The sequence below is a fragment of the Carcharhinus amblyrhynchos genome, chromosome 2 (genome assembly GCF_965287045.1).
Source record: "Carcharhinus amblyrhynchos chromosome 2, sCarAmb.v2.hapA, whole genome shotgun sequence".
Lineage (NCBI taxonomy): Eukaryota > Metazoa > Chordata > Chondrichthyes > Carcharhiniformes > Carcharhinidae > Carcharhinus > Carcharhinus amblyrhynchos.
The window spans coordinates 12,298,764-12,323,611 of NC_137325.1; the positions used below are offsets into that span (position 1 = coordinate 12,298,764).

At 46.0% G+C, this 24,848-nt stretch overlaps 1 protein-coding gene across 1 annotated transcript in view; it reads left to right on the top strand.

Moving 5' to 3' along the window:
• slc22a23b (solute carrier family 22 member 23b) overlaps positions 1-24,848 on the top strand; it is an 88,595-nt gene that overhangs the window by 34,112 nt on the left and 29,635 nt on the right. Inside the window, exons 4-6 of the mRNA XM_080202200.1 lie at positions 18,381-18,549; positions 23,699-23,826; positions 24,441-24,540. Of these exons, the coding sequence (XP_080058326.1) occupies positions 18,381-18,549; positions 23,699-23,826; positions 24,441-24,540 (397 nt within the window). The remainder of the gene's footprint in view (positions 1-18,380; positions 18,550-23,698; positions 23,827-24,440; positions 24,541-24,848) is intronic.

The following is a 24,848-nucleotide window of genomic DNA, read 5'->3' on the forward strand; positions in this document are numbered from 1 at the left end:
TTAATGAACTAAACAACATAGTCCTCATTCTTAGGCAAGTATAATTTTCAAATCATCTTGTGTTAACGAGCTTTAAGCCATCATTAATTGCAGTAGAATCCTCAGTCGTGTTGTGTGACCTGAGCAAGGCTCATTTATTTGTATCTCTAGACCATCTGAAAGGATTTGCTTCCCAGAGTGTTCCATCCCCTCGTGGAGTCACCTGAGTGACTGGAAATTGGAGTGTAAAATGTCAAATGTAACGTTTGCAAATCATAGGATCTGCAGTGCAGAAGAAGGCCATTTGGCTCATCAGGCCTTCCCTGACAATCCCACCCAGGCCCTATCCCTGTGGGTGGAGCTGGGGAAGGAAGGAACAGCGCTCCAAAAGCTCATGCTACCAAATAAACATGTTGGACTTTAAGTAGTCTCTCACAACACCAGGTTACTGTGCTTACCCCAGTCCAACACCAGCAACTCCACGTCATGCCTATCCCTGTAACCCCACATATTTACCCTCCTGGTCCCCTGATACTGAGGGACAATTTATCATGGCCAGTCAACCTAATCCACATATCTTTGGACTGTGGGAGGAAACCCGCACAGACACGGAGAGAATAGTAAGTTGGGAAGCGAGTACAGAGGAGATGTCAGGCGTAAGTTTTTTCACTCAGAGTGGTGAGTGGGTGGAATCGGCTGCTGTCAGTGGTGGTAGAGGCGAACTCGCTGGGGTCTTTAAAAGACTTCTGGATGAGTATATGGGATTGGGAGTCACAGATAGTTCTATGGCTTGGTAGGTTTGGATGTGATCGGTGCAACTTGTGGGCCGAAGGGCCTGTTTGTGCTGTAGTGTTCTATATGCAGACTCCACACAGTGACCTGAGGTCGGAATTGAGCCTGGGTCCCTGGCACTGCGAGGCAGCAGTGCTAACCACTGTGCTACCGTGCCACCCTGAACAGCTGCAGTCTGAAATGAACACATTTCAAGTGAGGACACCATTGCAATAACTGGTGTCCACACGCATTATCAATGTAATGCACAACCACAGTTACGTTGTAAATGTCTCCTTGCTATTGTCCTGAGTGGATAGGTCTGATTCCTGATGTTTATCCAACTGAGCAACCACAAAGATGTTAACAATCTGGTTAGTTGAGCCACCAGAGAATCTGAGTAAATGTGATGTGGGACATGATCACATTATGGGGCCATGTCTCCACCTCCCCATTTAAACTGGGTGGTAATTGCAACGAAAGGAGACAGCGTGGACACCCTGTTGATGGGGGTCCACCCCCCTCTCCATTTTGGCCGTTGAATCTGCCTGAAATGACTTGGGGGCCCAAAAAAGTAACATAAATAGGAATTAAAGATACAGTCACGACTACACGTTGACTGACTGACAGAAGTCAATGCTGCCTCAGCCCTTCTACAAATCAGACTGAATTGTGGAGGCAGCCATTTCCAGCTCTTCGAGAGAAGTTATAGCTGCTGTAGAGGAAAGCTGGAAGTTAGACTGACATCTCTTTGATTGCAGTGTAGGAATGTTTAATCACGATGCTTCCCTCAGTTCTGACAATGTTAGAAAAACTGGTCCCTTCAAGAGTAGATCAGGCCTTTCTTCAGAGTGAATTGAGAGCTTGGAGTTAAGAGCTGGGTTTTTCCCCCTGATTGGGGAGTTGCTTCAGGACATGGAGAGAATCGAGACGAGTATGGAAAATGCTTGTACTGAACGATGGGCCAGAATTTACCTGTCTCTCTCTTGGCCTGTCGCCACTGCTATTTAGAATGGAGAACTTGGCGCTGAGCCAAACCTCCCTTCACCGCAGCGAGACTGGATAATCCCAGCCATGGGCAAGGTTGGAGAATTGCAACCATGGTATCACAATTAAAACAGAGGTGAACCATCAAAATACCCCGCTTCCTACTTTGCTAAGTGGATACCCACCTGTTGAACAAGTGAACACATTTGTTTTGGAATTGAACTAAGCTGGCAAAATACCTGCACCCACCCCACCCCAGTTTCCACCCTTCCCTGTGGCAAATCTGTATTCACCTCACATCTCACTTGACATCTGGGCCTCTCTAAAGGACAAGCTTCTCAGCCGTGTGTTTTAACATTAAATTACTGCCTATTTGAGAAAATCTATTGAATAGGTATTCCTCCAACATCAAGTGCTGCTTGTCACAGAGAAGGAGGCCATTTGGCCCATTAAGATCATGTCAGCACATGGTTGTGCTATTCACAATCTGCCTGTTGTACACAACATAGGGGGGAAAAAAAAACAATAATATATTTTTTTACCATGAATTACAACATGCTCGCATGCTAGTTTGCTGTATTTGTTTTTTTTTTATATGTTTATTCATTCATGGGACATGGACATCGCTGGCTGGGCCAGCAATTATTGCCCATCCCTAGTTGCCCAAGGGTAGTTGAGCATCAACTACATTGCTGTGGCTCTGGAGTTACATGTAGGCCAGACTGAATAAAGACGGCAGATTTCCTTCCCTGAAGGACATTAGTGAACCAGATGGGTTTTTCCAACAATTGGCAATGGTTTCATGATTATTAATTCCAGATGTTGAATTCAAATTCCCCCCATCTGCTGTGGTGGGATTCAAACTTGGGTCCCCAGAACATTAGCTGAGTTTCTGAATTAATATTCTACGATCAAACCACTAGGCCATCGCACCCCCACTTAATATGGAGACTAATATTGATTTAGCAAAATATTCTTGTCCAACTTTTCTGATTTTAAGTGGGATAGATCTTACTGAATTAGTGCAGCAATTTATTAATCGTATACGTTTATGCCTCATTGGTGAGGCAGTATCTTGCTCGATTTGATAATGCAAGTGGCGAGGGTTTCTGGAGCAGACTTCCCCTGTCCTGGGATGTAACTCAAATATTTCCCAATCGACCCTTAATAAAATGTTCTCCAAAGCAATTTCTTGAGGAGAAGCTTTGCCCGAATTCAGCAATTGGAGGATGCAGTTTCAGATCTCTTAAAAAGCTGCTTATGGGCAAGGCCAAAAATAGTGAAGGCGGTCGCTAAGAATTCCGATGGGGAATTTGGGAGAAACCTCTCCACCCAGGAAGATGTGCGGGTTAGGTTGATGGGCCATACTAAATTGATGCTAGTGTCAGGGGGAATTAGGGTAAGTGTTACGGGAGTAGGGCCTGGGTGGGATTGTAATCGATGCAGACTTGATGGGCCAAGAGACCTCCTGTACTGTAGGGATTCAGTGCTTATAATATGGGACTTTCCACACAAGGAATGATGGGGTATTATAAATGCACGTGGTAGCTAGATAAGTACATGAAAGAGAGAAGGGAATAGAAAGGTATGGTGATGAGGTTACAAGGAGGAGGGTGAGGAAAGGCTAATGTGAGACTTAGAAACACTTGCATGGATTTATTGGGTCCAGTGTCCTGTCTTGGTGATGTAAATGCTTTTGACTATGTGGATTTTAAGGTAAACATGCTTTCTATCTTGTCAAAAATGATGACATGATAGTTAAAAGCCTCCTACATCTTGGTGCTAGTCGAGGTGAAATTGTCAGACTGCGTCTGATCATTTTCACAGACAATTGATGTTAAAAAGAAAAGACTAGCAATTGTATCGTGTCTCCCAAATATTCCAGAAGTGCTTGATGTAGAGATTCGCTGAAGTTGCGATGTAAGGAGGGGGCCACTTGCTGTGCATTCTTATTTATCCACCTCAAAGAAAAACAAATAGTTCTAACCGCATTTACTCACCATGATTGCATATCTCCCCACTCCCTTTTCCTTCAGCTGCCTATCCCAGTCTAATTCTGAATATTGCTACATATCCCAGAAGTGAATTCCACAGCACCTCCACTGAGGTTTTCCTGCTGTCCTATTCTAAATGTCTTGCGTTTTAATTTTGTCCTGTTTGGGGATCTCACTTACGTACTTCCCCAATTTTAAGTATTTCTGACATAGTTTCATAAGTCGGCAGTATTCAAACAGAATCTCCAACTGCTTATGGAGTTGGAGAGTTAGAGCCCAGTTCAGTTCTGACCTCGGGTGACTTTGTGGAGTTTGCACGTTCTCCCCGTGTCTGCGTGGATTTCCTCCGGGTGCTCCGGTTTCCTCCCACAGTCCAAAGACGTGCTGGTTAAATTAACAGGCCATGCTAAACTGCCCCTTAGTGCCATGGGGATTAGCAGAGTAAATACACGGGGGTTATGGAAATAGGGTTTGGGTGGGTTTGTTGTTGGTGCAGGCTAGATGGGCTGAATGGCCTTCTGCACTGGAGGGATTCTGATTCTAACTACCACCAACAAAACTGTGTGACAGTCAGACAAAACTTGTAGGTGTAAAACCCAAGGAATTAAACAAGAAATGAATATCGGAACGGACCTCAATTCAGAGTGATGCAATACATAATCCTCAGCTCATTCAGAAACAAATCCTGTATTGAAATCGGAACTGTAGGGATTGTCTGGAAGGGTGGGACAACCATGAAGATTCTCTAGTGAGAAGAACGAAACTCGGCTGTGTGCCCTTGTTTGCTCGTATTTAACTTGGTATTTGTTGGAACTGGAACGTGGCGTTGCTTGAATGGATGAGCATTACAACCCCTTCCCCGAGCAGCAGCCAATCCCCATCTGGTTCCCATCTTCCTGGCGCGTGCAAGGTTTGCCAGCTTGAATCCTCCCCCGTCGGACCTGCCACTGAGGGCGAGCGGGAACGCTTACAAAACATTAGCCAAGCTTCACAAAACCCAAAGTGTTGAGTGGTAATTTACTGGCAGGCTGTGTAGATGGCTATTTATCCATTCATGGAACAAGAGGGTTGCTGGCTAGTTAGCATTTATTGCCCATCCCTAGTTGCCCACATTGCTGTGGCTCTGGAGTCACATGTAGGCCAGACCAGGTAAGGATGGCAGATTTCCTTCCCTTAAGGACATTAGTGAACCAGATGGGTTTTTCTGGCAATTGACTATGGTTTCATGGTCATCAGTAGATTCTTAATTCCAGATATCTTTTTACTGAATTCAGATTCCACCATCTGCCATGGTGGGATTTGAACCCAGATCCTTAGAACGTGAACTGAGTTTTTGCATTAATAGTCTAACAATAATACCACTAGGCCATCCGCCTCCCCAGGTGGTTAGCACTGCTGCTTCTGAATGCCAGGGGCCCAGTTCAGTTCTGGCCTTGGGTGTCTATGTGGAGTTTGCATGTTCTCCCTGTGTCTGCATGGACTTCCTCTGGGTGCTCCAGTTTCCTCTTTGTCCAAAGATGTGCGTGTTAGGCCATGCTAAGTTGCCCCTTTACAGGGATTAGCAGGATAAATAAGCGGGGTTACGGGGATAGGGTCTGTGTGGGATTATGGTCAGTGCATGATTCTGTGTGATGAGAAGGTAAGGTCCCTCCAACACAGGATGACAGAACAGTTTTAAAAAAAAAACCAAAAGCACATTTGCGGCCTTGATTGCTGGTCACTTGAGAATGTAACAGGCGGTTTTGTGAAGGATTTCTAACTTGGATCAATTCCAAGTCTATCTCCAAATGGGTGGATCGCACACAGCTGCATAAAGATAATTACGAGTCTGTTATCCCTGAACAGTCTGCCTGAATGACTTGAACAGTCATTAAAGGGAACAGACACTTGATTCTGCAAGTGTTTATATATCCTTTCCGCTCTTCCCCCGCTCAACTGCCCCAAGTGATGTGCTGCCAATGCCATGAAAACTATTAATTTGTTAACAGCTGAGGAAGGTCAGAATAATGTATGGACTTATCCACGTAATATTTTTTCTGATCATGAGCTTAATCACTGAATTGCTGCAGTTTAAATTAGCTTTTTTTTAAAAAAATAATTTTATTCACGTTATAAAGTGGTGCTTGTGAATCGGGGAATAAACCTACTGGAGTTAAGGATCAATTCAGATCATCAGTGCCTGTATCTTATTGAAATTGACAGCATTTGTAGTTACAGAATAATTACTGAAATATCAGATTAATTATATTGTGTGTTTTAAATTTGGCTCCTAATTGCCAGTATATAAATTACATTTGTCTATTTTTGCTTGTAAATATGGGTGTTTTCTAATTTCCCTCAAGGCACCGTATTTTAATTAGTGAAGCATTGCCAGTAGACACTTAAGGATTCTGTATTTAGCAGCCAGGGAATTATCAAACTCCATCTGATTACACTTAACTGAAACATCGGCGAGGAGGGGACTTGAGCGTTGCAGCAATAAGGAATACTCCCAGCTCAGCCTTGCATTGCATGTGGTTAACATGCAAAAGATTCTTGTGTGGCTTGTTTTGGCTGTGAAATCGGTGCCTTGGCAATACTAATCCAGTGAATTACTTGTGAATTCTCAGTGTGTTTTGTGTCTCTGTCAGAGGCAATTGTGTTGTTGGTCTGGGGGTGGTTTCCTCCAGGGGCCAACAGACTAATTCATCTTTATCCTAAGACAACATGAGGTGGCTGGCAGCACTGACAAAGTGATGATTCACTTAGCTTGCTCTATTAAAGCAGCAATGGGAACTGTGTATGTTCTACCCTGAGTGGACGATGGATTGTTTCTTTATCTGACTACTTATTTTTGAATAAATGACCCTGACCGCCCACCCTATTAAGATCCCATTGCACCTATGCTCTGCAGTCTCCACTATACCCTGTTAAACCCACTTCTCAAAACTTAATCTCCCATGTGCAAACTATTTGTTTATCTTTTTTATTATTATACCATACTTCTCAGGAATACTGGCTATCACTGGGGTGGCACAGTGGTTAGTGCTGCTGCTGCCTCTCAGCGCCAGCGACCTGGGTTCAATTCCCAGCTTGGGTCACTGTGTGAAGTCTGCACCTTCTCCCCGTGTCTCCATGGGTTTCCTCTGGGTGCTCCGGTTTCCTCCCACAGTCTGAACGATGTGCAGGTTTAGGTGCATTGGCTATGCGAAATTCCCCCTCCACGTACCCAAACAGGCGGCAGAGTGTGGCAACTGGGGGATTTTCACGGTAACGTCATTGCAGTTGTGACAAAAGTAAACAACTCCAAAGTGCACACATTTAGAAAGCAATGTTTATACGTTTTAATGATGGGTCTGTGCAAGAGAAGTGGAGAACTTGGATGAATTGCGTTAAAGATCAGTTTGTAAAAAGCTTGATGTGCCTACTCATCCCAGGTTAGCACAGGCCTACACACCCACTGTATACAGTCTCCACTTGTTCATTTTGAGTAACGTTGGTAATTCCTGTGACATTATCATGTGCACACAATGAGTCAACAACAGGATCAGGAGCTCGCTCTGCAGAATCTGATCTTTCGTTTTTGACTGAGCCAGGATAAATCGAAATGGAGTGTGTTAACAGCTGTGGAGACAACTGTTTACAGAATGCAATGCAAACCCACAAAGCCTCCACTGATGGTTAAACTAGCAAATGCACCATCTTGGGTGATGTAATCATAGAATTTACCATGACCAATCAACCTAACCAGCAGACCTTTCAGACCATGGGAGGAAACCCACGGGGAGAACATGTGGGGAATTTGCAGGGTCACCCAACGCTGGTATCGACCCTGGGTCCCTGGCACTGAGGCAGCGGTGCTAACCACTGTGCCACCATGCTGCCCAATGTTGAACCATTAATAACCAGTGGGTTACACTAGCTTACGTTGTTGGGCTAATCCGGTTCCAGCTCGTAACCAGTGAGAACCTGATTTGCATCCTTGTTAAATTATTAAACCTCCCCTCTCCTCTCCAGATCTTCCCCCTTCACTATAGATTTCTGTACACATTGGCACGGCTTACAACAGGTTTCACCAGATGTGAACCTGTCACTGGGGATTTCCCCAGGATCACAAAACTGAGTGTATCCTCCTGGGCAGAGAGGGACATGGCCTGGCACTACCCCCTGACACTGGCACAGTGCCAACCAATGCTGAGGCAGAGCCTAGTGGAAGCCTCATGAAGGGAGAGTGTGCCTTAAATGTGTAGGGGGGAGGGAGAGAGCCGTTCAGTGAAGGGGTGGGGGAGATGCTAATGACTACTGTAGGGTTGGGGTCGGAGGGTGGGAGAGATGCCAGCATTGGGGGAGGGGGGGGTTATTTCTCCTGCAATTGGGGCATCCTTGGTGGGGGGGGGGGGGGAAAGATGTCCTCAGAGCTGGCTTAACTGGCATGTTTAGGCCCAGTCCCTCAATGACCATGAAACATGCCCCCTGGTTTGTTTTTGCCATAGAATCTGGAGAGAAACATTCCGGTTTTCAGTCAGACCCTGACACACTGCCATTCTTTTTGGTAAGATTTCACCCGCGAGTTTAAATCTCATCATTGCAAGCTGGGGATTTTTTTAAAATTAAATAAATAGAAAGGTATTCCTGACTGTTGTAAAAAATCTACCTGGTTCATTGATGTGCTTCAGAGAAGGATGTTTTTGCTGTCCTTACGCCAGGTTGGCGCATGTGATTCCAGATCCCGCAGCCACGTCATTGTGTCTCAACTAGGTTGACTGGCTGTGTTAAGTTGACCCTAATGCCAGTAGGATTAGTGGGATGAATGTGTGGGGTTATGGGAATAGGGATGTGGGTGGGATTGTGGTCGATGCAGAATTGATGGGCCGAATGGCCTCCTACAGTGTAGGGATTCTACATACTCCCTGAAATGGTCTAACGAGCCACTGGCTTGGTTTGAGAAGGGGGCCCACCACCACTTAGTTGAAGGCAACAAGGAATAGGCAATAAGTGATGACCTTGCTGGTGGTGCACTCATCGTGTGAACAAATATATAAATAAAATTCCAGCCAAGATGTTGCTGGGTTTGACCCTGTCGTTCACACAGTTAGCAAATCTTGGATGTAGGGAGGATACAAGTGAATCTTTGTCCCTCGGCTAGGGAAAGGAAAATCCAGCCAGATTTTCTGCTTTCTGTTCTCTTCTCACCAGAGTTGCCAACTGTGACTGACTAAGTGTATTCCTGGAGGTTTCATTACAAGACTTGGCCTCAATCTATTGCTATTCGTCAGCCTATGCATCTGTCCTTGTGACGCATTGCTTTCCTGTGCCAATTGGAAGGTGAAAAGGCTCGTCACCTAATTGAATAATGCTTGACTATCCACTTTTCTTTTGCCATTTTCAATATTTTTGAACATTTCTCCAAGTATGAAGAAAATGACAAATTTCTTCAGGGTCCCACACAGCAGCATCCTGGAGATTGAGCTTCAATTCCTGGGAGACTCCAGACTAATCCTGGAGGCTTGGGGCCCCCCCCTGCTTCCCACGCAACGGTCGTGATTTGCACAGCTTGGCCTCTGCTGCAATACCACCAACGCATTAACTGCGAGAGGTCCACATGAATCAGCCCAGGATGGTATTTGCTTTTGAATTACAATTATAGAATCCCTACAGTACAGGGGGAAGCCGTTGGGTCTGTACCGACCACTATCCCACCCAGGCCCTATTCCCATAACCCTCATTTACCCTGCTAACCCCTCGAAACTGAGGGGCAATTTAGCAAGGCCGATCCACCTAACATCTTTGGAGTGTGGGAGGAAACTCACTCAGACGCAGGGAGTATGTGCAGACTCTGCTTAGACAGTAACCCAAGGTCAGAATTGCATCCAGGTCCCTGGAGCTGGGAGGCAGCAGTGCTAACTGCTGTGCTGTCATTGTATAGAATGTACTTGTCAAGTGACTAAAAATTCCTCAATTAGTTTGAGGATACAAAGGAATCTGCCTGGAAAGGCACTGCCATCACCTGAACTAATTTAAGTAATTAAGTAAGCCTTTAAGTAATGTTGTTGAAATTGGGTGTATTGCAGGCTGCAGGTTTGATCAGCGACATGCAATATTCTGGCAGAAGAATACCAACTGAGGATGGCACAGTGGTTAGCACTGCTGCCTCACAGCGCCAGGGACACCGGGTTTGAGTCCCAACTTGGGTCACTGGCTATGTGGAGTTTGCACATTCTCCCCATGTCTGCATGGGTTTTCTCTGGGTGCCCCGGTTTCCTCCCACCATCTGAAAGATGTGCTGGTTAGGTGCATTGGCCGTGCTAAATTGTCCCTCAGTGTCTCAGGATTAGTGGGGTAGGTATGTTGGACTACGGGGATAGGGCCTGGGTGGGATTGTAATCGGTGCAGATTGGATATGCCGAATGGGATGCCATAATTTCTATCAAGGCCTGTTGTTGTTGTTGCTGCTGCTGCTCCCTTGAAGGCTCATGATTGGCCCTCCAGCTTTTGAGAGGCCAATATTCCTCGCCGTCCCAATGAAGGGGACAACTCCAGGAAAAACCCAAAGAATCATCCCTCACCCACCCACCCACCCACCCCCTGCCCTTCCTCCAACCTCACGGGCAGGTCCGGGTCCCAGACACCACCCTGCCTCTTGTTTCCTGTACCCAGCGATGGGAACGTTATCCCGAGTGTCTAAAATTCCCTCCTGGCTTCGTTCTTCGGAGTGCCGAACCCCTCGGATTGAATTTATATTCCACGGGGCACCAATTAACATTCAGTAGGTGGGGAGCCCCTGACTGGGTTGCAGTAGAGGAAAGCTCAGGTGGTTTGGAGCGAGGGGGCTGGGTTTGGGTCGAGGGGCTTTGTTATGGAAAACTGGAGCCAGAGCATTGAGCTGGTTTTTTAAAAAAAGTTGGATTTTTATTTCCTGTTTTTGAGCATTCACTTTCCCTGCATCCTGTCTACTAGGAATCCTCCCAGATTCTATTTGAAAGGAGATTTTCCAATTCTCTCCCTAAAGGATACTTGACTGTGGAGAGTAAAATTCAAGCAATTACCAAATCTCTCTCAGCGTGCCAGTGGAATATCTGAAACACTGACGAGGCAGAGGTGAAGATTGAAAATAGCATTTTGATTTTGAGTTATTATTGGCACATGTATTAGTGTACAGTGAAAAGTGTTTCTTGCGTGCTATATGGACAAAGCATGCCGTTCATAGAGAAGGAAAGGAGTGAGTGCAGAATGTAGTGTTGCAGTCATAGCTAAGGTGTAGAGAAAGACCAACTTGATGTGAGGTAGATCCACTCAAAAGCCTGACAGCAGCAGGGAGGAAGTTGTTTTTGAGTCGGTTGTTACGTGACCTCAGACTTGTATCTTTTTCCCAAAGGAAGAAGGTGAAAGAGTGTGTGGGGTCCTTAATTATGCTGCCAAGGCAGCAGGAAGTATGGTCAGAGTCAACAGACAAGAGGCTGGCTTTCACGTTAGGATAACTTTATTGATAAATGTTTATGTAAGGCAGGGAATCTGCATTTCCAGATTTTGTTTAGGTTGGGGCTAAGGACAGATTTTGCGTTTCGGACCATAGGAAAACAGTTTTGTGTCGAGAGTGAGGGGTGAAAAAAAGATGAATTGGGAAATGCTATTTTTTTAGAGCAAAGTCGAGGGACACAACCTCTGAAATGCGCCCCACTGAGGAACTGAGATAACGATCATTCCCACCTCTTATCTCTCTCTCTCAGCTTTGATTCTGGTCTTTAAGCCACTATACTGAAGTTAAATAATAGGTGCTGCTGTGATATGGAGCCTTGTGCTGTTGCACCAAAAGTTGATGTGGCTGTACACTCACTCACTCTACTGATTTCCTGATCACAGAATACTGCAGCACAGAAGAGGCCCTTCAGCCCATTGAATCTGCAGCAGCATGGTGGCTAGCACTGCTGCCTCACAGTGTCAGAAGCCTGGGTTCAATTCCAGCCTTGGGTCATTGTATGGAGTTTGCACATTCTCCCTGTGTCTGCGTGGGTTTTCTCCAGGTGCTCTGGCTTCCTCCCACAGTCCAAAGATGTGCAGTTAGGTGGATTGATGTTGACAAATTGCCCTGTAGTGTCAGGGGATTAGCAAAGGTAAATATGTGGGGTTAGGGAGATAGGGCCTGGATGAGGATGGGCTGAATGGCCACCTCCTGCACTTATAAAGATTCCATGGCACACAAAAGGCCCTGACTTACCCACCTAACCCCACTTGCCAGCACTTGGCCCACAGATTTGAATATTAAGACGTGCCAAGTGCTCATCCAGGTACTTTTTTTAAAGACTGTGAGGTATCCTCCCTCCCTCCCTCCCTCCCAGGCAGCACGTTTCAGACCATCGTCACCCTTTGGGCTTTAAAAAAAAGTTTTTCCTCAAATTCCCCCCTAAACTTCCCACCCCTTACTTTTAACTTGTGTCCCCTCGTAACTGACCTTGACTATTGGACAGAGGCGGGGCCTGCTCCACACGGAGAGAATGGGGAGTGGGGTTTCTGTGAACTTGTTGCCGTTTTGGAACAAAAATGGGAAAGACCCACTTTTTCCGCCAAACGGACATGTTGTCCCCGACGGAAAAAGAAACGAGAAATTGGACTCATTAAGCAGCCATTATGGTGAGGACAGTGCCCTTCTCCAACATGGCATCCACAGTACATACACACACTGGGTGTGTTTTACTAGATGCCATGTGTGAGGGAGCTGTTTTGCATTGAACCGTTGCCAGAAGCAATGCAAAGCAGATTTTGGTTGTCTGTCAGCATGCAATGTTTATTTGATGCCAACTGTGCCATTTTGGGTACCTAACACTCCCAACTATTGCCATGTTAGCCCTGTACAGCTGAACACGTGTCCTGCCACGAGTGGTATTAAAGGGACTGCCAACTATTTGTAACTTGGTCGCTACTTACTGTCTTACGCCTGTTGCTATAATTCTGCAAGATTCTTGGGCTTTCTTTACTCGCTTCAAGTTGCAAAAGACTACAGGGAGTGGTGGTGCTGACTTTAAGGCTTTTGCACAAACCAGTTGCTCCCAGACGTGGGTGCGTTAGTAGGTGTCCAAATTGAGAACGCAAAGAGCAAGATGAGCTGCTGGAAGAGGGAGGAGGTGGGAGAGAAGGGCTCTCAGCAGCTGGCTAGCGGATGTTCAGAGATCAATTCTCCAGCTGGAGTCTTCGAGGAACAGTGGGTGGAATTTAATGCAACCACCCCAGGTCTCCCCCCACAGATCCCCTGGAAGTGGGAATGGGATGGAGACTCCAACTTCTTACCTCTACCCAAATAAGTCTGGGGTGGGAAGATCCATCATTGGCCCTCTCGCCCAAATACTAAGTGGGCAATTAATAACTACATCAGTGTGTTATTCTGCCATTACTGGTATGGTGGAAAAGTCACTACCCGGGAAACCTAAGGAGCAAACCCGCTGGGGTTTACTTACAGCTCCCAGCTGGGATCCCTTCGTCAATGCCCAGTTTGAGGGGCCTGGCATCAAGAAGCTGGCAGCGTGTTGAGTGTCACCCCTTCCTGCCCCCTTTTCCAGTTCTCTCTCTCTCTCTCTCCTCCCCCCTCAAGTCCCCTGCGAGGAATCCCCCTCCCTCACCCATGACCTTGGGTCCCTCAGCAATCCTAGACCCTTAGCCGGGGCATCACTGGCAGCTGTCGCTGCTTGCCTCCAATTGGATGACAGCTCTCAGGAGGCGGGGTTTCTGTCCCTGGGGTCCTAAATCTCCAGGTAAGACATGCTGCTGGCCAGTTAATTGCCTGATAGCAATGTGGGGCTATTCCTGGAACTCTGACCAGAGAACTCCATCATCTAGATTAAACTCTGCCTGATGAGGGAGAGCCTCATTGAACTGCTGGAGGTGATTCTCTGAGCAGGGTTGTGTAACCAGTGGCTGTGAGGATAACTGTGACTATGAACCCTTACGCATCTGGCTCCTTCTCTATTGCTGCTACAGATAGAATCATAGAATCCCTACAGTGCAGGAGGAGACCATCGAGTCTGCACCGACCACAATCCCACCCCAGGCCCTATTCCTGTAAACCCACATATTGACCCTGTTAATCTTCCTGACGCTGAGGGGCAATGTAGCATAGCCAATCCACCTAACCCACTCATCTTTGGAGTGTGGGGGGAAACCCACACCGACACAAGAAAAATGTGCAAACTCCACATACAGTCACCTAATGCTAGGAATCGAACCCTGATCTCTGGCGCTGAGGCAGCAGTGCTAACCACTGTGGTGCCCGTGACATTTACAACAGTTTACAGTTGGACCTGCAAAAGGATGGCACAGTGGTTCGGACAGCTGCTTCACAGCACCAAGGACCCGGGTTCAAATCCAGCCTCGGCTCACTGCCTGTGTGGAGTTTGTATGTTCTCCCTGTGTCTGCGTGGGTTTCCCTCCACGATCCCAAGGTTAGGTTGCTTAGCCGTGCTAAATTTGCCCCTTAGTGTCAGGCGAATTAGCAGGGTAAATGCATGGGATTATGGGGATGGGGCCTGGATGGGGTTGTGGTAGGTGCAGACTCAATGGGCCGAGTGGCCTCCTTCTGCACTGTCGGGATTCTATGATCTAAGTCTGAGAGCTAACTGTACAGCTACGTTTCATTCCCTCTTGTATGAGGAGGGAGCACTCCAATTCAGTTGAGTTGCGGACTTCCCATGGTGTAGTCATTGGCAAGTCAGCTCTGCTCAGTACTGGAACTGATACCCGCTGCTGCTGCTGCTGTGTAATCATTGGCAGAAGGGCAGGTAGGTCAGTGTCTGGCACACTGGCAGCAGTCACAGTGCCTTTATCCTGCAGGTTGCTGAGTCTTCTGGTCAGCTACTGCTGCCTCCAGTTCTGCATGTTTTGTACATTGCAATGGAGAAGTGTGTGTCAGTGAGTGTTGTGCAGTCTGAGGGGCTGATCTGGTTGTCGGGGATGAATAGCTGATGGTGTGTGAGCTTTAGCACGTGAATGTGAGGTTTGTAAGGGGGAAAGCAGTGAACGTGAGCTATCGAGTCTGATGAGAAGGAAATGGTGATGTGGTGAACCAGGCCATGTCTGAGGTCCGTGCCGGAGTTCTTCAGATATAGCATTTGAAGACGTGTTTACTGGTATTCAACACTCTGTGGATTTGTTACTCAGTTTCTTTGTGTCACAAGTAGGCTTGCATTCACACTGCAATGAAGTTACTGTGCAAATCCCCTTGTTGCCACACTCTGGCACTTTTTCGGGTACACTGAGGGAGAATTTAGCATGGCCATTGCACCTAACCAGCATGCCTTTTGGACTGTGGGAAGATATGGGAGCACCAGGAGGAAACCCACGCAAACATGGGGAGAACATGCAGACTCCACACAGACAGTGACCCAACCCGGGTCCCTGGCACTGTGAGGCAGCAGTGCTAACCACTGTGCTACCCTGGCTGAATCTGGACTCTTTGGGGCTTTAATTCTGGCATTATGCTGTCTGAATATTTGTTCCCACTGCCTTCAGAGTACATATTTCTGGGACCTTTTGCCCATTATGTCTCTAAGATGTTTGTCCTCCACCCACCAAGGCCTGTTGTGCAGCATCTGAGAAGCTTGGAGCCCTCTGTCTCCTGTGTTGGGCTATTTACTGTTCCTTAGGTCAGATTCACTTCCTTCCAGAGCTATTCCAGCCACAGGTTCACCTGAGGACAGCTTTAACTGGGCATCTTATTTATGGCCTCTTGCTGATTACTGGTGGTTATTCAAATGATCAGGTAGTAGCACACAGTGTGCTGACTGCAGGACATTGAACAGACAAGGGTTAATCATGCACTGTGATTTCCCCCACCTATTTTTCAGGGACTACCCAATTTAATTCCCATGTGTTGCACAGTGGTTAGCACTGCTGTCTCTCAGCGCCAGGGACCCAGGTTCGATTCCCAGCTTGGGTCACTGTCTGTGTAGAGTTTGCATGTTCTCCCTGTGTCTGCGCGGGTTTCCTCCCATAGTCAAACATGTGCTGGTTAGATGCATTGGCCATGCTAAATTCTCCCTCGAGTGTACCCGAACAGTTGCTGGACTAGGGGATTTTCACAGTAACTTCATTGCAGTGTTAATGTAAGCCTAACTTGTAATAAACTTTTAAAACTGTCTATATTTGTAGAATCATAGATTCTCTATAGTGCTGAAGGAGGCCATTTGGCCCATCAAGCTTGCGCTGACAACATCCCCACCCGGGCCCTGCCCTCATAAGCCCTGCTAATCCTCCAACACACGGGGCAAGATTCTTTCTGCTTCAGTTTGTTGTGAAACTTGAGTAGATCAACAATGTTTTGCAATTTTAGGAAGTAAAATAATGAAAGGGAGCGACTGTGAGTTAGTGTAGAGAGAGAGAGGGAGAGAGAGAGACAAATAGTTATAGCCTGATGTGGAAACACTCTGCATCAAGCAGGGCTGACCTTGCAGTCAGCTCGACAGGGCAAAGAGCCAATAAATTTGTCTGCAGCAAGATTGGAGTCTTAGCTGAGGGAAAGAACCGCAAATCAGATGGTGAGAGAGTCTGGTGTTGGCAACAAAAGGTGAAGGGTCAGGAAAGAATAGGTCAGGTTGGAGGAGGACTGGATAGGCAAACAACATCAGATTAGGCTTGCTTTTATTTATTTATTTGTGGGATATGGTTGCTGCTGGCTGGCCCAGCATTTATTGCCCATCCCTAGGTACCCTCAGACTGAGTGTCTCGCTCGGCCATTTCAGAGGGTAGTTGACATTGCTGTGGCTCTGGAGTCACATGTAGGCCAGACCGGGTAAGGATGGCAGATTTCCTTCCCCAAAGGATGTTCAATAATCGACAATGGTTTCATGGTCATCAGCAGATTCTTAATTCCAGATATGCTTTTTTATTGAATTTAAATTCCACCTTCTGCCGTGGAGGGATTCGAACTTGGGTCTGCAGAACATTATCTGAGCTTCTGGATTAATAGTCGAGTGATAACGCCACTAGGCCATCACCTCCCCTTACAGTGGATATTCATGTAGATTCCTAGAACACACTTGTAGCTGCCTATTTTAGAACAAAGAGCAGTATAGCACAGAAACAGGCCCTTCGGCCCACCAAGTCTGTGCTGACACAGATGCCTCTCTAATCTAATATTCTCTCGCCTCCTATGTGGTCCATTATGTCTCTTCCCTGCCTATCCATGTATCTATCCAGATGCCTCTTGAATGTTATAGAATCTGCTTCCACTATCTTCTCCAGCTGTGAATTCACCACCCTCTGTGTGGAAATACGTGCTCTTTGCATCTCCTTTAAACGCCTCACACCCACCCCCGCTGCCGCCCCTCCATTCCCTTCACTTTCAACCCATGTTCCCAAGTAATTGGCTCTTCGACCCTGGGGAGAAGGCTCTGACTATGCACCTTTTAGATGAGGAAGGAATGGCTGCAGCTCATGGAATTAGTGAACTGAGGTGGCCACAACCCTCGCAGGACTATAGGCAATTGTGATTGGTTAGTGGCAATGATTCAATTTCAGTGCTATGATCGGGTGTTGGAGAATTGTGATGGAAAATGACCCGATGCATAGCAGAGTCCAGTGTTCAAATAATAAATGCCTTTTATTGTTTTGGGTCAGTTGTAGAAACTTCAGCAGGGAATACCAAAACTGTACTACTTTTTGTCTTTTTCAAAAAAAGAGCAGTTGTATATGATTTCTTCTCCTGCCCCCTGCCCATCTCATTCTACCCCCCCCCCCCCATCCCCAACTCCAAATGGGTGCCAACCAGCCTTGTGTGCCCCCTTCACTCATTTAGGCTTTGTTTCAAACCTGCCAGCTTCCTCAACCTCCTCCAAAACCAATCTGCGTCAACAGTGCATGTAGAGACTGAGACCTTTAAAAGCAGTAAGGGGTTAAAGTACGTTAAGTGGTGATGAGCTTTCTAAAGCCAAATGCAGCAATCATGGTTTAATGTTTAATCAGCATTTCATTGCACCCAGTATAGTGGAATCTAAATAGACTTTGAATCTTAACTCCACTATCACTAAATCTGATCTGAGACTTCTTCGTCCAGCTATGAAACTTCCAAGGGAATGTTTAAAATTATTTCCCCTCCTTGTTTGTTTTCGGTTTCCAGCATGTTAAACCTGATCCAGCTGTTAACCTGAAGGTTGGACCAAGATTGGGACAAACTGTTTTATTTTTGTCCTGTATTTATTTAAGAAGCATTAAGCTGCCATTACTGCTAAACTTTACTTTTAAAACACTGCCTTTCCATGGCTGGAAGTAATCCCCGTGTACGTTCTGGGAACGCGCTTATGGCTGCCTATTTTCTAAGACAAAATTCCCATTTCTCTTGGGAGGACAAATGGTTTTGATGTGGCTACTGACTTGTGATTTTTCACTGGCAAAGTAGATGGGCTTCCAGAATCTGAACATAGGAATTTACAATTGCTGATTTGAGTCGCTGCCAACCAGTGACCCTACTTGTAAATGGCTGGAATTGCTGCATTCCAGTCCTAAAATACCAATAAAAATGCTGGAATCCCACGTGCCAAAACTGGAATTCAGTTTTATTTGAGCATCGTAAATCATTGATGATCATGACTTGCATAGTGTTGATTTTCGGTAAGCGATCACTTAATGGGCTGTGCCCAACGTAAAGGTGAATTCTCCCAGTTAATCCCAGTTTCCTTTCTCTGACAGGTATTGAGATTTCTCCGCCTTGCCACAGACTCATGGTAACCATGGTTGCAAATTTCATTGCAATGGGAGGTCAGCTGCTTATGCCAGGTCTTGCTGCCCTTTGTCGGGATTGGCAGATTTTGCAAGCCATCATCATTTGCCCATTTATTTTCATGATCCCATACTGGTGGTAAGTATGCCGCGTTTTACAAAAAATGTGCAAACTTTAATATCTGATCGACCTAATTTGCAGTTAAATGACCTGGTTTGGAGCGCCGACCATTTGTAAAGATTACCACTTCAAGGGTGGGCACAACGGTTAGCACTGCTGCCTCTCAGCACCAGGGATCTGGGTTCAATTCCAGCCTCGGGTCACTGTGCACATTCTCCTCGTGTCTGCGTGGGTTTCCTCCAGGTGCCCTGGTTTTCTCCCAACAGTCCAAAAGATGTATTGGTTAGCTGGATTGACCATGCTAAATTCTCCCTCAATGTACCCGGACTGTGGCAACTCGGGGATTTTCTTTGCAGTGTTGATGCGAGCTGACTTGTGACAGTAATAAATAAACTTCATTAATATTCACTGACCAGTTTTCACTTTTTTGTGATGCCCAATGATCTTTGGGGGAAACTGCTATTACGATTTCTCCTTTTAAATATTAATGTATCTCTGAGGACCTCGCTGGCAACTGGGTCTGGACCAGGTTTGTTTGTAAACTTGGTGTCCTATTTGACATTGAGACGATCTTCCTGCTCCATGTATGTTCCATCAGCAAATCCACCTATTGTGTAACATTGCCCATCTCTACTCTGCCTCTGCTTATCTTCAATTGAAATTCTCATCCATGTTCCAGTGTCATCTGGCCATTCCATACATTGTATGCCAGCGACAGGCATTCAGTGGGGACTCATTTGTTCCTCTATTTGTAGACAAGTGGTTTGGTTTACGAGGCACATGTTTATAATCTGTAACTCAAAATTTTTTTCAAAAGATTGGCCCCAGTTCTATCCTTCACCAACTACCTTTCTGGGATAAAGCATCATCTATCACCCTTTTGTAAACTTAAATTCATCCAAAGGTCTGCTGTTGGAAGCCTAACCTGCACCATCCCATTCATCCATCTCTTCTGTTCTTGCTGACTTGCATTAGCTCCCCATCGAGCAATGCCTCAGCTTTGTAATTCTCCCCCTTGTTTTCAAAGCTCACCAAGACCGCAACCCGACTGCATCACTCTCTAATCTCCTTCAACCTTGCAAGTGGACAAATACCCAAAGAGAGAAAACGCTAGAAAATCTCAGCAGGTCTGGCAGCATCTGTAAGGAGAGAAAAGAGCTGACGTTTCGAGTCCAGGTGACCCTTTGTCAATGCTGGATAAATACATGGATGGGGAAGGATTAGAGGGACATGGGCCAAATGCAGGCAAAAGGAGACTAACTGGGAGGGCACCATGGACCAGTTGGGCAGAAGGGCCAGTTTCTGTGCTGTATTGCTCTGACTCTAAGCTTCCCTACAATCTTTGTGCTCCTCCAATTTTTGCTTTGTGAGCATCACTGGTTTTAATTGCTGCACCAATTGGTATTTGAACAAACTGCAATTCTATCCTTCATTCTTTAAAATATTCCTTTAAAACCTTCATCTTTAGCAATCTGCACTTACACAAAACTGGACTCCAAGCGACATCTAATAGTGTTCTTGTAAAGCACCTTGGGGCACCTTACGGCACTAAAGGTGCCATGTAAATGCAAGCTATTTTTGTTGTCTTGTTGCGGTCATGGATGGGATTGGGATAATCAGGCCACGATTATTGCAGCTCCATTTCAAGCGTACAGTTCCCCTGAGCACCACGCCCTTGCTGCGATTATAAAAATTGCTTATCCTGCCCCAACCTCGTGCTGACATTTCCTGAACTGCAGTATCTTTTTTCTTTTAACAATTCTGCTAGGGCAAAACAAAACCCCGAAACATAACTGCACTGCCCAAATTGGATTAATTTTTTTATTGCATGTATAAGATCCTGAACTCAATACAGTAAAGAGACACCAATGTAGAATTCGTTCGACGCTGGACTTGGTGTTTGCAGTTTGAACAGATCTCAACTAATTGCAGTCGGGCCTTGCTGAAGGGTGAATATCCTTTACCTTGAAGGCTGTACCCGGGGCCTTATTTGGGGTGAGGCTAACAAAGGCCTGGGAGTGTTGCAGTGGCGTCAGGATATTACACTAGATATTTGCCAATCTGATGGACTTGACCAGCTGAACTAATCCTCCACAGGGGAGGCACTGGCTTAGTTGTTTTATCACTAGACTATTAATCCAGCAACTCGGCTCGTGTTCTGGGGACTCAGGTTCAAATCCCGTCACGGCAGATGGTAGAATTTGAATTCAAGAAAAAATATCTGGGGTTAAGAATCTACTGATGACCATGAAACCATTGTCGGAAAAACCCATCTGGTTCACTAATGTCCTTCAGGGATGGAAATCTGCCACCTTTATCCAGTCTGCTGTGGCTCTAGCGTCACATATCGGACAATGTGGTTGACTCTCAACTGCCCTCTGAAATGGCCTAGCAAACCACTCAGTTTCAAGGGCAAATAGTAATGGGCAATAAACTCTGGCCCAGCCAGCGACGTCCAAGTCCCACGAATGAATAAAAAAAACTTAATTGATAAATTTAAAATTGAAAAATTTTGTGTTTTGACATGCTTGACATTTAAAATGTCTCGCGTCAATTCCGTGTGGCGATTCTCAGTGCTAGTATTTCCTGAACTGCAGAGTCCTTTTCTTCAGGACAAAACAAAAGCCCCTGAAACATGGAGAACATTCTCCTGTCCCACCAGCCATGGGAATCATTGCAGGGCCTGGGGAGAAGGGTGGATGGATGGTGGCCAATCGTGCAGAGGTCCACTGATCTCGGACGGGATTCTCCAGTTTTGGAGTGAGCATGGCCAGAGAATCCCACCCGTAGCCGTTAAGTTGCCATGAGGATGTTAGTGCAAAGTGACCATGCCATGTTAATCTGACATTTGTGCCTCGCTGTTTGAGACTCTGTTGGAGATTTTGTCTTCGTTTTCTTGCCTCCTTCTCTTGAAGGCAGACCTTGAGTGTTATCCTGGCTGGCAACTGCTATGTCTAAGTATCTGTCAGAGTCTAGGTGCAGTAAAAAGTCTCTCAACATCAGGTTTAAGTCCAACAGGTTTATTTGGAATCCTGTCTTTTGGAGCACTGCTTCTTCCTCAGGTGAGGGGCCTCGCCTGGTGTTGTGAGACTTCTTACTGTGCCCACCCCAGTCCAGTGCATCTCCATATCAGAGTCTAGGTGTTTAATGTTGGCAGCTGATTACACCTGAGTTTCAGTGAGCAGAATTTCTGGGAAGTGACGCTCACAGTGCTTTTCGGAGGTGAGGCTACAACATTCGTAGGCCGATTATCCCAATCGCAATCTCTGCGACCACAACAAACAACAAGAGTAACAGTGTTGATCACCAATCAACAGTGCAAGCTCTGTTCCAGTTTATGCTGTTGTTGCCTGAGAGCTGAGTCTGCTGTGGTATGACAGCATGATTGTTCTTTAGGTAGTGCCAAGTCGCAGGATTCTTTAGTCTGGTGAATACAAATGCAGCTATTGAGTGCAAAAAGAAAGGCTAGTGAAGCTATTAGCTCCCCAGTAACGGGCACACAGTGGGATGAGAGCATCTGCCACTTTCCATGGATGAAGTGAAAGATCTGTGGCCCAGATTTTAACTCCATGCTGGGTTTATGACCAGTTCAAACCCTGGGAGCCCTTAGCACCCAGAAGGGGTTTAACTCCAGGGTATTGTTTGAACGTTGGAGGTGAGTCTTCATCACGCTCAACGTCAAAAGAATTCTACATTGGTGTCTCTTTACTGTATTGAGTTGAGGATCTTGTATACGCAATTAAAAAAAAAATTAATCCAATTTGGGTGACGGTTATGTTTTGGGGTTTTGTTTTGCCCTGGCAGAATTGTTAAAAGATACTGCAGTTCAGGAAAGGTCAGCATGAAGTTGGGGCAGGATAAGGAATCTTTATAATCGCAGCAAGGGTATGGCAAGTTTCTCAGGCCTTCCTCAATGTTTTTCTTGACGGAAAGTCTCCTGGTCCCACTGCCATTGGTGGGAATTCCCATTGAAGCCACCACACAGCACCAGGAAACCACCAGCAGGGGGTGCACCGCTGGGAGTGGGGAGCCGGCGAATCTTAACCGCGTGAACGGCCAGAGAATTCCAGCCATCATCTGCAGGGCCGGGGCTGGAGAGGTGGGGTGATGCATAATTGGAGAAGTAGGAGAGGGCATGGATTTAAGGTTGTGGACAAGAAATGTAAGAGGGACATTACGTAGTGAGTGGTAATAACCTCATGCCTATGAGTGTGGAAGCAGAGAGAATGATTCCAAAAGGACATTGAATGGGTATTTGATGGAAATGAAACTTGTCGGCACTGAGAGGGATAGAGTGAGGTAATAAGACTGACTGACTGGATTTCTCTACCAGAAAGCTGCCATGAACTCTGCTGTAGTGCTTTCGACTCTTTTATGAACCAGTGGCAGGTGGGATTTGGTATGCAGTCTGGTTTGGGAAGGTGGGTTGATGCCCAGGGTTGGAAGGGTAGGAGAGATGCCCCAAGATTTCACTCTGTGGATTGGAAGGGCATTATTGTTTCACCTGGCCCACAAACCAATGAAGAGAACTGGCATTGCAGGACCTGTGTTGCTTATGATTTAGATTTGCCAGCAGAATACTCTGCCGTAGAATCCCTACAGTGCTGAAGGAGGCCTCTCGCCCTATCTAGCCTTCAACAATCCCACCCAGGCCCTATCCCCGTAACCCCACATATTTACCCACTCATTCCCCTAACACTGAGGGGTAATTTAGCATGGCCAATCAACCTAAACCACACACATTTTTGAACTGTGGGAGGAAACCAGAGCATTCAGAGGAAACCCACGCAGACATGGGGAGAATGTGCAAATTCCACACAGTGACCCAAGCCAGGAATTGAACCCTGGCACTGTGAGGCAGCAGTGCTAATCACTGTGCCGCCGCCCCGTTTGACATTGGTGCAAGTTCAAACTGAAATCGTGTTGAGATCTTGTCGCTGTGATCTTTGCAAAATTATGAATCCTTCACAGGATGTCTAAGTATTTTTAAATATATATTAAAAAAAAGCCATAATTATCTTAAAATTCAGTCCCTGAAGCAGCTGGTGATTTGTTATTACTTAATGACCCAATGTAGAGAAACATTTGAACCTTGTGTCTGGGGAATTTTCAGTGTGGATTCATTTTTTTTTAATTAAATGAACATTTCTTTTTTTTCCCCCTCTAGTATTTTCCCAGAATCACTCAGGTGGCTGATAGCCACACACCAGCTCCAAGCTGCCAAAGAGTTATTCCTGGATTTTCTACACAATAATAAAATAGAAGTGGGAGACAACATCAGAGAATTTCTCTCAGGTGAGCTGGTGTGACGTATTGTTGGGAAACAAAAGATGCTGCCATGGATCAATGAGATGGCCAAGCAGGAGGGTCGTCTCAATGTCAAATAGGACACCAAGTTTACAAACAGATCTGGTTCAGACCATTTTGCCAGTCAATATTTAAAGGAAGAATCGTAAAAGTGAAGCAGTTTCCCCTGAAGATCTTTGGGCATCACAAAAGTGAAGTTTAAGTTTGTTTATTAGTGTCACAAGTAGGCTTACATTAACATGGCAATGAAGTTACTGTGAAAATCCCTTTGTCGCCACACTCTGGTGCCTGCTTGGGTACACTGAGGGAGCATTTAGCCTGACCAATGGACCTAACCAGCATGTCTTTCAGACTGTGGGAGGAAACTGGAGCACCCGGACGAAAGCCACGCAGATACGGGCTAACATACAGATTCCGCACAGACGACAACCCAAGCCGGGAATCGAACCTGGGCCCCTGGTGCTGTGAGGCAGCAGTGCTGACCACTGTGCCTCCGTCTTGCCCCAAATGAGAAAAACTCCAAATTGGTTGTAGACGTGACCTCTTCAGGAAAGCAAGATGATTGAACTTGTCATTTATATATTTTTCACTCTTTTTTTTAGAATTTGATAAAGAGCCAATAAGGCCCAAAAAAACATTCATCCTGAAACTGCTTTATACGAGGATCCTATGGAAACACATCTTAGTACTTTGTGTGAATTCGTAAGTATGCATCATCTTTAGAAATGTTGATAAACAGGAAGATCTTTTGCGTTCTGTATTTTGCAAACTCAGTGAGAAGATGCTTTGAAAACCAATCAGTGTTCTTTCCGCACTAACTTTCCAGCCTGGATATCTCTCCCAGCCACTTGACCCCCCCCAATGCTGGAATATAAGCCACATAAACACTAGGTGCAGTTTGCCAACTTGGGCAGTAGGCCAATGTTGATGTTTGACTCCTGTTGGCAAACTGGTGACTCTCTGGTGCCCTCACCTTGCACTGATTTTCCGCAGGGATAACTGGGGAATGG